The following is a 12,525-nucleotide window of genomic DNA, read 5'->3' on the forward strand; positions in this document are numbered from 1 at the left end:
TACATGGAAGCGTTTATTTTCCCACAGGACACCGTTCCCGGGCTCCCTCTCAGCAGAGGCACAGTTCTCAGAATGGCTCCATCCACGAGCCCCCGCGGCCGGTGCCTGGGCTCCGCTCACACGAAGTTCTGTGCGATGGCCAGCACCTTGGAAAACTCGCCTTCCCTCTGCCGGAGGCTGGTGGGGATGGGTGTCTTGATTCGGGTCCCCACCGGGTTCCCGTTGTCCTCAATGAGGACCACGTTGTTGGAGTCAAACCTGGGGGTCATCGTGGGGCCAGGCATGCGATGCCCCACGATAAGCGCCTTCTTCTTCTGCCCCTTGATGGCCAGCAGGATCCGGTCGCCCACCTTGCCCACCCCGTTCTTGTTATAGACGTGGATGCAGCGAGGAGGGCGATGGTAAGAGGTGTTCCCCAGGGCGCTGTTGTCCACCACGCGCACCCGCGTCAGCTTCTGAATTGCGCCGAGGCTGCCGGTGGTGCTGGTGGAAGAGGAAGAAAGTCTGAGGCCTGCAGCTCTGCCGGCCAGGGCGCAGCAGCCTCGGCCAGGCCCGGCTTGCAGCGCGCACATCAGCAGGGCCCTGACACCGGGGGCGCCCTCACTGTAAGAAGTTTGTTACAGCTTCTGGTGCCAGGTCAGGACCTTGATCTGGGTGGGTTTTAAAGGGGACCCAATATTCTGTTACAGTGAACGGCATGGCCTCTGGTTTCCAACAGGCCTCGGAGGATTAAGGGAATACCTATAGGCCAGGCCTTGTCCCTGCCAAGCCTGCGAAACCTGCTCCCCCTGAAAACACTGACTCCCAGATGTCCCATCTGCATGGTGCTGGGAACCATTAGATCTGAGTGGGTATGTCTGCCTAGGGAGTCCCTTGACACAGCACAGCAGAAATTGAAAATAAGCTAACAATCTTTTAACGTCCCCCCACTAGAAAGAGCACTATTAAAGGCAAATGGGCTACTGTTGAGCCACCTGATGACAGCAGGAATTCTAGTTTCCTCTGCCACTAGGACCCCAGTGCTGGTTCTCTGGGGTGACCCACGGCTCTCTTCTCTCCTTCTGCATGCCTGCCCTGGGCGATGTCATCTATCCCTGTTGTTTCTGACTAGTGAACTCCATCTCCAGCCCTTGGCCTTGCCTATCTTCCAGTCCTGCAGTTCCACTCCAAGCTCCTCAAGCGTCCTACCGAGGCTGCAAATTCAGTCAGTTCCACAGTGACCTCACTGCCTCCCCTGCAAGCCTCCTCCAGCTGGTGGGCTTTCTGCCTAGACAGTGGCTTCTCCAGAAACTCTAGCTCGCGAGCCATAAACCTCTCTCCATCCAACCTCTACTGGCACCACCTCCTGAACACCTCTGACCCTCCCCTCCACCCCATCAACAAATTCCTTCATCCAGCAGCTCACACTCTTACACCAAACCATTATGTTCGTGTCCTAAGCAGCTCCCTGCATACCTCACTCTGCCAACCAAGACCTCTTTTTAGAATATAAAACGGAGGCCACTCCCTTGCTCGGGACTGTTCAGTGGTTCCCCTTGTCTATACTGTCAACAACCTGGCCCTAACGTACCTGTCTTCTCAGGTCCTCCACCTCCTGCCGCTCACACATCTGCTCTGAGCCCCAGGGCCGGGAACCCCTGGAGCTCTCCAAGCCTGCCCAGCCTCACAGCCCTCTCTGGGGGCCAGGACAGGGCCTGCCCCCACTTCCCTTCCAGGAAGGCGGCCTCTGTCCGCCTCCTCCCCCTTCCCCCCTCTTCCTCCTCTATTAGCAGCCCCTGTCTTGAGCCTTCCAAAGAACTGTACAAGCCTCTATTATTATACTGGTCACATTTTTCTTAGAGTTATTTGTTTCCAACTTTGCTCCCATGGCCAACTGTGAGAACTCTGCCAGGGCAGGAAGCAAGTCTTATTCATCTCTCTGTGACCAAACCCAGGCACAGGGCTCAGTAAACGCTTGCGGAATGAGTGCATGAACAGGGCCAAAAGGCATGTTTGCCAACAGGAATGCAACCTGCACTCTCCGCCCTGGCTTAGCATCTAAACGGGAAGGGGGAGGCTGCCACACTTTCCTCATGCTTGAGTGGTCATAAGCCTGTGATGTAAAAATACATATATTCCATTTTAAAAAGAGAAGAGTTTTGCTCCCTACTTTTATTCACTTATATATATGTTTTAAACTGAAGTGCAACATGTTAATTTCACATGCACAGCAAAGTTATTCAGTTATACACATAAATACATAGATACTTATTCTTAAAAGAGAAGGCTTTAATGCACTTAGGGAAGAACAGGATCAAGAGACAGCATTTTCACTGGAAGAGTCTGGTAGGCGTGGAGGTTTCATCTTCCTCTGGGTCCATTCCCAGTCCCGTCCCCAACAGCACCATCAGCCCTTTACCTACCCCCATCCCCCAACCCGGGCTGCCCAAACCCCAGCTCCATCTATTCCTTTAGTCTGCCCGGACCCCAAGCCCACCTCCCTGAGTATCCACTGCCACTCTAGTCACCACAATACTCAGCCCTGATGGGAGGCTTACTCAAAGACACAGCTGGAAGAACTCATTAGGAAAAGTTACCTGAAATAGCGCTGGCTGAATGCTCTGCTCATGTGGAGCCCGCTAGGGAAAGCCATGGGATTCCAAGATGGCAACTCCTGCAGGGAAAGAGAGGGGCAAAGATTTATTTCTAAGTCAGTGTCCTCACTCAGAGCCAGTAGTTTGGTGTATTTGGCTTTTGTTTTGTTTGGTTTGAAAGACTATTGGGGACTTGTGTGGGAGATGGCACTTTGGGCACAAGATCATTAGTCACTAAATATAAATCTTAGTGGTTAAAAGATAGGCAGATGATTAGATGAACTCCAGCAACAGTTTTGCTGATTCATGTTCTAACTGGGGTCAGAGGGCTGGAATGGCCCGCAGCAGTTCTCACTGTGGGTAACACAAGAGCACAGCGAGTGTCTTCACCATTACATCACTTCCACAGGCAGGAGGGAGAAAGGAATCCCATGGGACACAGCCAGGCAGGGATCACTTCCCACATCCTCCACAGAGGACACTGGTCCCTTGTTGACACTCAAGTGCCTCTTGAAATCAGAACTTCCACTCCTTGGAGGAGAGCAGATTACCCGGAGGAACCACCCAGGTTGTCCACCACCACATCACCTTTCCCTCAAATGTAAAAGCCAGACACCTGGACAGCTCAGGGTTAGCAAAGCAGTGCAAAGGACGCCCTCGCCAAGTCAGTGACCTCGGTCTCTATTTGGATCAGGGAAACTACCTGCCCCACACAGCAGCTGAAAGTGGGGTTTGGGAGAACAAGGTGGAGATAAAAGAGTAAACAGCAGCCCAACACTGGTGACGCCAGCTTGCAGAACCTCAACCCCGTGGCTCCATAACACCAAAAACTATGGCCCATCCCCAGGTTTCCGCAATACCTGGGTGTCAGTGAGGGGAATATTTAAGAAAAACCTACAACCAATTGGTAATTCCAGCTGCAAAACAGGCCTGTTTTCCACCCAAATGTTTGGCCACAGAGGGCCTCATTCAAGAGCTCTGCTGAGAAAGCCTCTACCACTGTAGTATTTACACACAGCTCTGCCTTGCCTAAGTTCAAAGCACCTTAGATAAGATTTTATTTAATAAAGGTGGGGAAAACTCACTATTTACTTTCACAGAAATACCTAAACACTCCAGAAATGCTTATTAACTATGATTTAACCTCAAACCTCAAGCTTATTCTCCAGTGTTTCCTTAAGACAACCCAAGGAGGAGTGGCCCAAGTGATCAGAAAATTACATGCAAAAGAAGATGGTCAACTTATAGAACAACTGACACATAGAATCAAAGACTATCAGATGACGCCAGCTTTACCTTCACAGCTCCGCGGCCCTGGACAAGGAACTATCAGCTTCGGCTTCCCCAACTGTAACTCGGGGTTTCCCCACCAGTAACACCTACTCACAAGGCGGTCGTGAGGTAAACCATGCAAAGCACGGAGCCCAGTGTGCCCACTCAATACCTATCAGCCCTCTCCATCATCATCGTCATCATATCACATCCGTTTTGAAGATGAGGAAACTGAGATAACAGAGAGAGACGGGGACTTGCATTAAGCCTCATAACTAGCCAAGGGCACAAGCAGAACCAGAGGTGGACCCAGCTTTGGCCCAAGGGTCTGCCCTCCACACTGTGTGGACTCACTCTCCGTACAAAGCCCACTTCACACAGGGGCTCGGGGCCAGAAGCAGCTTTGGGGGTCACCTGGTCTTTTTCTGCTTGCTTCCTTTATGAAAATGGATTTGGTAGAGTAGTTACACAGTGTCTCAGCACTTTCCATTATCAGCTCATTTAAGTTTCCCCAAAACTATGAAATGGGCACTATTATTCACCCTACTTTATACTTGAGGAAATGAGGTCCAGAGAGGTTAGATAATCTGCCCAAGTTGCACAGCCGGGAGCAACAAAAGCTGAAATCTGAACGGCAGTAGTTGGCTTCCCAAACCCACACTCTCTTATTCAGTGGAGTTAACGTGCTAACTTCAATTTAAATGTTAATACTTTTCCGATCATTAGATCATCTTTGTTCCATCGGGAATACTGCTATCACAGGCATGTTTTACTCAGCCCCAACCAACTCAGTGCTTGCTGAGTCAACTGAAACGTAGACAAACAGCAGGTGAAACTTATTCACTTTTATCCAATTTAGGTTTTGAAGACAATTTGTAGTGTAGGTGGCAAGAAGAGCTCCTCACACTGAACAATAATGGAAAATTGGCGTGTTTTTTTTTTTTTAAAAGAGCTCTGAAAAGCAGTCTTTCTGGTCCAGGTTGATGCTATGTCCAGTCTCTGCCAAGCCTCCCCATCTCACTCTGGGGCCCCTGCTTGCTCTCCTGGGAGGAAAGAGGCTCCTCAGAACCCCCAAGCGAGCCCAGCTGCACCCACATTCCCTCTCCTGAGGACAGCAACACCCAGCCTCTCCACTCAGCACCATTTCCTCCACCGTACTCATGGGAGTCCAACAAGTGCAGAGGAGCCTACAGGCTTCCCAGAATTTTCCCTGCCTTGGGAATAACAAACTCTCCCATTCAAGGCACCTCCCGGAAGCCTGCAGGGCGGTCTGTACACAAATCACAACCGGCCCGTCTCTGCGCCTTGCTCAAAGCCACCCCCACTCTCTGGGTTCACCTCTGCCCAACTCAGCAGCCCTGGCTCCAAACACACCTCCTCCGAGCAGCTCTGTATGAGGCTGCAGCATCCGCTGCCGCCCCTACTGCACACCGAGGACATCTGGGCGTCTGTGCCAAGGAACTCCGTGGCTCCAACTTTCATCACCAAACTCAGACGTGGAATAAATTTGGATTTTTTTTTTTTTAAGATAAGGCTGATATCCCTTAACATTCCAGTTCTTGCTACTCACTATCCAAAACTCAGAGACCACAGAGATCTTGACAACGTGGTATCTGAACTCTCTACAGGAATTCAGGACTCACACACACACAGAGAGGATCATTTGTACTGCCCTCGAACACAAGAGTAACACATTCCCATCTCCAGGGAGCACCTCCATTTTCACAAGAAAAAGCCCAATTCAGAGACTTTTCACTAGGTCTTTGGCGGAGCTGATAGTGACCTCCAGACCCAAAGGACTTAAAAGACATCCAGTGGACAGCAGCAAGCATTCCTATGAACCTGAAAGCATAAAATAACCAAATATATTTGTATATTAAAAAAAAAAAAAGCTGTGGTCCCCTCCACAGCACCCCAGCAAAGAATCCCAGCAGGTCCTTACAGAGTGGGAATGCAATAAATATTTAATGAATAAAATAAATGAGGTAGCCAAAAGGCAGATTCCCCCACCCATGGCTCCACACAGGGAAATCTTATCTGTTTATCAGGAACCCACACATCACATGCAAACAGGCTTTAGGAGACCCACGGTGCTAGTCGTGGGAGGATGAGCCCATGCTACGTCTAAAGGCCCCTGGAATCATCTCCTGGGCCTGGCGCCATCACTGCCCACTGTGGAAAAACACCTCATCCCACCACTGAACAACTGGTTCAGATCAGGGAGGAGTGATGGAGGCAGTAATTTACTTCACAGCAACTTTGACTGACCTTGATGTTATTTCTTAGGACAATCCATCCTGTAGACACAGGCCCTGATCCACTTCGGATCAGACTATATATACTGCTCTGTTTCACAAACAACGTTATTCTGAGTCCTGTGTTTGCACAGCAAGCTAACTCCAATGGTATTTCCTCCTCTACACTCTCACTCAGAGGAGACAAAGTATTCCGAAGACTATGGTGCCAGAGATGGCTTTTCAGGCCACTTCCTGATCAGCGTGGAGTACTGTCCTCCAGGTTGAGCACATGAATCACAACCTCTGGTGGTGGGGGAACAGGGAGGGCAAGAGGAAGAAGATGAGAGAGACAGAAATTACTTAATATAACCCAAGAGTCATGCTTATTTTCCATCCTGGTTTAAGCTCTCCCTTCAGTTGTGAAGGTCCAGGTGGACTGCAGATTTCACAGGGACACATAGGTGAGTTTTTCACTTGGCATCACTTCGGGTTAGGGTGGGTCCCACTGGACTCTGTGATGGCAGAACGGCGCCTGCCCTGTCCAGAGCTGCCTGCTCAGGACCTACAACAGTGCTGGGTACACAAATGGAGCTCAGGGAACATCTGTTCAATGAATACTATTTACCTGCAACTGCAATTCACCATCCAGGTCTAGAGAGACTCAGTATTGGAGGGTTGGTGGTCTTTCCTGTGCCCTTCATTCAGCCTTCCACTGGCTTGGGGGAGCTTCCTAGAAACTGAGAGCTCATTTTTAGCTAATTTTAATACAGACAGACTGAACTAAAAAAGCAGAGGGATGCTTTGTAGAAAGCTAGAAAGTACCATTACTTGAGCTTTGCATGTGTGCCTGCTAAGTCTCTTAAGTCATGTCCGACTCTTCGCAACCCCAGGGACTGTAGCCCACCAGGCTCCTCTGTCCATGGGATTCTCCAGGCAAGAATATTGCAGTGGGTTGCCATGCCCCCCTCCAGGAGATCTTCCTGACCCAGGGATCGAACCAGTGTCTCTTACGTCTCCTTTAATGGCAGGTGGGTTCTTTACCACTAGTGCCACCTGGGAAGCCTACTTGAGCTTTAAGATCAGCAAAGTATTATACTTAGTATCACAGATCCATGTACATTTATACATTGTTTCTACCCAAACAATTTCCCTCTTTAGGTCTGGGTTCTAAAGAAGAGAGAGAAAACAAAGAGCTCAACACAATCACAAATGACAGTTTAAAGGGGATTCTGTTAGTAAGCGGAAGAAGGGAAAAACACTAAGAGAAATTAAATGCAAGGTCCAGCCACAAAACAGACAAACTCTGCCTACTATAAAGATATAAATGTTCTTCTTCATTAAAGCAGGAAAACACTGAGGCCTGGCAGCTTCAACAAATTAAAAAAAAAGAGAGAGAGACAGACCTCCTTGGACCCGTCACCCTGTCATGCAGACAGCTCCTCCAATCTCCTGCAGGTTTCGCCCCAATCATTCTGGACCAAAAACTACTCTTAATAAGTTGCTTAAATACTCATTATTGTTTTGCTGGGGAAGGAGTCTCTTTCAGTAGTTTTGTGTTTATACACCATCTCACAATTCTCAAAGTATTTTCACACAGATCACTTTCCTGGCTGACTTCATTCCCGAGCACCCAACAGAAACACAAAGACAGGTACAGATGACAAAGAGCAACCGTTTGGGGGGGGTTGATTCCACTAAGGATTTCTGAACAGTTCTGAAGGTTCAACAGAGTGCCAAAATTAAGTCAGAATTGCTAAGCGACTTGTCCTAGGAATGGAAGAAGGGTAGAAAGCTGTTTCTACTACACCAGCATAATACCTGAGCAGGTAAAGTGCTGCTTTAACCACTAATAAACTTTACAGAAATGAACATACCCCACACAGTCCCAAGTACTCTTTCTCCTTTCTCAGAGCTGCCACATCATCTATTAAAAATCAAAACAGCCATCTTTTCAATAGATATCTGCTCTACCCACAGCACAGCCTAGGACCAGCTCTCAAGCTGATTCTGATACACCTGCAAAGGTGTGAGTTTTCAGTGTCTACTATCAAGAAGCAAACATCCAGGATTTCCCTGGTGGTCCAGTGGTTAGGACTCTGCGCTTGCACTGCAGGAGGCACAGGCTTGACCCCCAGCTGGGGAACTGAGATCCCACACGCCCGTGCAGCGGAGCCAACAACTGTTTTCAAAAGAAGCAAACATCCCTCAACAGCTTGATGTGCTGTTTCTACCATGACTACCAATGAGGACCCCAATTCTCCATTTTTTTTTCTTTTGGGGAAGTCCTGGATGTTTGCTTCTTGATAGTAGCAACTGTGAAAACTCACACCTTTGCAGGTGTATCAGAATCAGCTTTAGAGTTGGTCCTAGGCTGTGCTGTGTGTAGAGGAGATATCTATTGAAAATAAAGATAACTGTTTTGAATTTTAAAAGATTATGTGACAGCTTTGAGAGAGGAGAAAGAGTACTTGGGCTGTGTGGGGTATGTTCTTGTCTGTGAGGTTGCACAGCCTGTGGGATCTTAGTTCTCCGACCGGGGACTGAGCCCAGGCCCTCAGCAGTAAGAGCCTGGCATCCTAACCGCGGAACCACCAGGGAATTCCATCCAGTTCTCAAGCTGACTCACAAAGAAAAAAAACATTTCCAGGGTTCTTGTCTCTGTTTATTTACCTTTATGTGTTTATTAACATCTATATTTGTTTGTTCCACTTTGTTACAGGAGTATTTAAAATCATGGTTCTTAAAAATATCTGACAGTTCTTGATTATTCAAGTTGGTTTTTCAATATGTAGGTTTTAATCTATTCTAGCTTTGATCCCCTGCCATCTCCACCTCACAGGCGTGCAAACACCTATATTTCCAGAAGTTTGTAACATTCCTGGTATGGTCAAACTGGGAAAAACTGTACAAGGCAAAGTTAAATTCCACTTAATCACTTCTACCAAGCCAGTGGCAAGGAGCTAGGTTTATGGAGATGTCAGATGGGCAGGCAATGGCAGGGGGGTGGTTGGGGTGGGATGAAAAGCCCAAAGAAAGGTATCTCCTCCACCCCTGCCTCCCCTCTTCTCCTGCCAAGTCTATGACCTTGGAATCCACTTCTCCAGGCCTCAGTGACTCTGTCAAGCAGGGGTCATTGGGAAGAGCAAGGAGGCATGGAAATGAAAGTGTTTTAGCTTCACTCACAGAAGGGGCTGTTTTCAAGTCGGGGAATCCCTGTCTGGATTCTGACCAGTGAAAACAGCCTCACTTCCCGATTCTCAAGGCAACACTATGGGTGTCAAAGATCACTCAGTCCTGAAAGTGTGTTTCAGCTTAAGGTACACATAGAAGGGCTTCACTGGTGGAGAAGTGGATAAGAATCCACCTGTCAATGCAGGAGATACAGGTTCCATCCCTGGTTTGGGAAGATCCCATGTGCCTTGGAGAACTAAGCCCACGCACCATGCCACAACTACTGAGCCCACATGCCCCAACTACGGAAGCCTTTGCGCCCTAGAACCTGTGCGCCATGAGAGAAGCCACCACCACGAGAAGGTCGCTCACCACAACGAGAGAAAGCCCGTGCAGCAACCAAGACCCAGCACAGCCAAATACATTAATAATTTTCTTTTAAGGTAGATATGGAAAAGTGGTCCCTCTTTTCTAATTACATAGATGATTTTTTTTTAAGCTTTTGACAAGGAAACTTTCCCATTCTGAGCTGTGTTTCATTGGGGAATAATAGGCTACCTGGCACCTTTTTTGTTTTAATTAATTATTCATCTGGCTGCACAGTTACCATACAAGGGCTTAGTTGTTACACATCACACATGATCCTAGTTCCCAGACCAGGGATGAAATCAGTGTCTCATGCACTGCACGGCAGATTCTCAACCACTGGACCACCAGGGAAGTCCCCCGGCACCTTTCAGAAGAGAGCATATTACTTGACCCAGAGCAATGTTTCTGGGATCTGAATCATAGCCTTCTCACACAAGCTGGTTGTCATTGTTAACACACGTGTAAAATTGCACCAGGGTGAGCCACAACCCAGAACAAACCGTCAGCTTCTAAAAAAGAAGATCAATTGTAACCTGATTTCTGAAACCCTCCCAAGCCCCTTCATGGCCATAAGAACTATTCCAGTAACAAAAACAACAGGAAAATCCATCTTATGTGGGTCCAGGTGTCATAACACCAAGACAAGAGTGGGGTGAGACAGGCTTCAAAGGACTCTTGCATCATGTAAGATGCTAAAAGCTGAGGAGAGTATAAATAATTGTGTTCAGTGCCCAACAGGCTCCCTTCTGAAATATGAATTCCAGGGAAGGTTTGTACCATTCATATTCAGGAGCAATAATAAAACATTTTGGCCGTTGTCTCTTCCTGTATTCCACAGTGTACTCAATTCAATTCTCACTTTGGGCTTTCTGAAATGTTTCCTCTGTTAATATGTGGTGACTCTTAACTAGGCACAGGCAGAAATCGATTGGGAATCCACCACGTGTTAACATACCTAACTGCATTATTAAAAAGATAATAATACATGAGAAATACCTTCTAGTGATCCTCAGGGGTCCCCAAACCAGGTAACAGGGGCTCCACTTCCACTTTCCAGATACCTATTACAAGTGCTACTCGGCAAGGGATCGCACCAGCTCTACAACCAAAAAATCAACACAATATGTAAAAAGTTCCATAGGAAATACACATCCAAGAAGCTCTAAGGGTAAAATGGACAGTTCTACACAAGGGAAAAACAACAACACAAAGAGAAGATTCCTTGTCATCCAAACTGCTTGCTCCTACCCAAAACAGCTCCCAGAATCCAAGCCTACAAGGACTCCTCCCACCAGGCAGTCTGCCAAACATGGCTTAACCCCATCTCCCTTTCTGTCCTTCCTAAGTAACATTTCCTACTCCAACAAAATCCTCTTTCTTCCATTGTACATAATTCCATGAGTGAAGAGTGAATTTTCCTCTAGCACAGCCTCCCTGAAAAAACCAACCTACCCTACTCCTTACTACATATCCCTGCTGTCCTGACTGCATCCTCACAGACAATTTTAAATGACTGAAAACTCAGGTTGATGAAGGCAAGACCACAAACAGGAGAACATAGGAAATCAACATGCTTCAAACTTTAGTGACACACAGAAACACATTGTATAACACCTCCTAATATACTTACACACACTTCCACGTGTGTATACTTGAAGCAGGTGTCCAGAAACAATACTTACCCTTCCTAAGTACAATGCACTGATATTTTCTATTCTACTTCACTTTTTCTTAAATGATGGCCATGAGCCACTAAATTGATTTCCAGCTAACCAATGGCACAGTTGGAATGGGAATTCAGTTTGAACTGCATGTAAACCTTACCAGTGCCTTCCACAAGCTACTAATGAGCCCTTGAAAAACCCAGCAGAGAGCAGACACACCAACCAACCACAACCAAATAGGCAGTGCCCATTTTCTGTCCAGCAACCCCACAAGTATCTGCCAACCTTCCAGCTTTCCCCCAGTAACCCAAAGTGACTCCATCATACGCTATTTTATTAACCTCTTTATAAATTCAGCCCATCAATCTCTTAGGGTGGCAAAGTTCATTTACTACCCACCACGTAAAGCAGTATTTCCCTTCTGTCCGCAAGCTTGTTCTCTAGCTTGAAGGGAAGAAAGCCTTCCATGAGCCCACAGTTAAACAAGTTGGTATTTCCTATGCCTTTGTCATCTATTTTGTGGGTAACATACAGGAGTTATGCACACGCGCAGACACACACACACACACCCTCTCTCTCTCATCTTTCCAGTCTTAATCCCTGGCAGATGCAGCCTCGGGTGAAATGAGAAACCAGGGAACCCCCTGGAGCCGGGGGAGCCACTCATCGGCATGACTGTGAAAGCGGTGGACTCACTTTCCACACCAGAGAAGCGCCTGGCAAAAGAGTCACAAAGTCATCTCAAGACCCAAGTCGGGAAAGGAAAGGGAGAAAGACAGAAATAAGACAAACCGGAGGAGCCGTGCCAGACTGATCGGCCTAGGCCACCTTGTGAAGCCTGGCGGCAGCCCGCCCCAACCCCCAAAAAGCAGGTGAGAGCGGGCAGGGGGCGCTGGGTCTCAGAGGCCCAGGAGAGCGGGGCCGCCCTCGGACACTGGGAGGGAGCAGGGTCCGGGTCAGAGGCCTCCCTCTCCGTCGGGACCCTCTGCCCCTAGAAGGCCCACGATCTCCGCACTCCGGCCCTTCCTCACCCACCCCGGGGGAGCGCTCCACGGCTCCAGCCGGAAAGAAAGAAAGACGGGAAGCAGAAAGTCAGGAGCGTGACGTCCCTTCCCCCCAGACACACTCCATACCGCCTTCGCCGCCCAGGAATATCCTGCCGCGGGCCCCACTGGCCGGGCGCCGCCTTCCCCCCCACGCGGCCTCACACTCTGCGCTTGCGCGGCGGACCCAGCCGGG

General features: G+C 48.4%; 2 protein-coding genes across 17 annotated transcripts in view; one reads left to right on the forward strand and one right to left on the reverse strand.

Moving 5' to 3' along the window:
- MRPL14 (mitochondrial ribosomal protein L14) lies at positions 1-12,499 on the reverse strand. Of its 15 annotated transcripts, none has more exons than XM_060403649.1 (6): positions 12,420-12,499; positions 10,619-10,721; positions 6,911-7,153; positions 6,708-6,819; positions 2,577-2,653; positions 1-483 (listed from the first exon to the last, which is right to left on the reverse strand). In XM_060403649.1, exons 5-6 carry the CDS (start codon positions 2,630-2,632, stop codon positions 117-119), a joined length of 423 nt encoding a protein of 140 aa, XP_060259632.1. In that variant the 5' UTR covers positions 2,633-2,653; positions 6,708-6,819; positions 6,911-7,153; positions 10,619-10,721; positions 12,420-12,499; the 3' UTR covers positions 1-116. The 15 variants fall into 15 exon arrangements, with proteins under 15 accessions (XP_060259632.1, XP_060259633.1, XP_060259631.1 ...); XM_060403650.1 differs by having other exon boundaries at positions 6,708-6,812; positions 6,905-7,153; XM_060403648.1 differs by having other exon boundaries at positions 6,905-7,153.
- TMEM63B (transmembrane protein 63B) overlaps positions 11,889-12,525 on the forward strand; it is a 26,157-nt gene continuing 25,520 nt past the window's right edge. For both annotated transcript variants that reach the window (XM_027959015.3, XM_060403646.1), the window contains exon 1: positions 11,889-12,158. The gene's annotated coding sequence lies outside the window, so the exon portion shown is untranslated. The remainder of the gene's footprint in view (positions 12,159-12,525) is intronic.

The sequence above is a fragment of the Ovis aries genome, chromosome 20 (assembly GCF_016772045.2).
Source record: "Ovis aries strain OAR_USU_Benz2616 breed Rambouillet chromosome 20, ARS-UI_Ramb_v3.0, whole genome shotgun sequence".
In the NCBI taxonomy this organism is placed as follows: domain Eukaryota; kingdom Metazoa; phylum Chordata; class Mammalia; order Artiodactyla; family Bovidae; genus Ovis; species Ovis aries.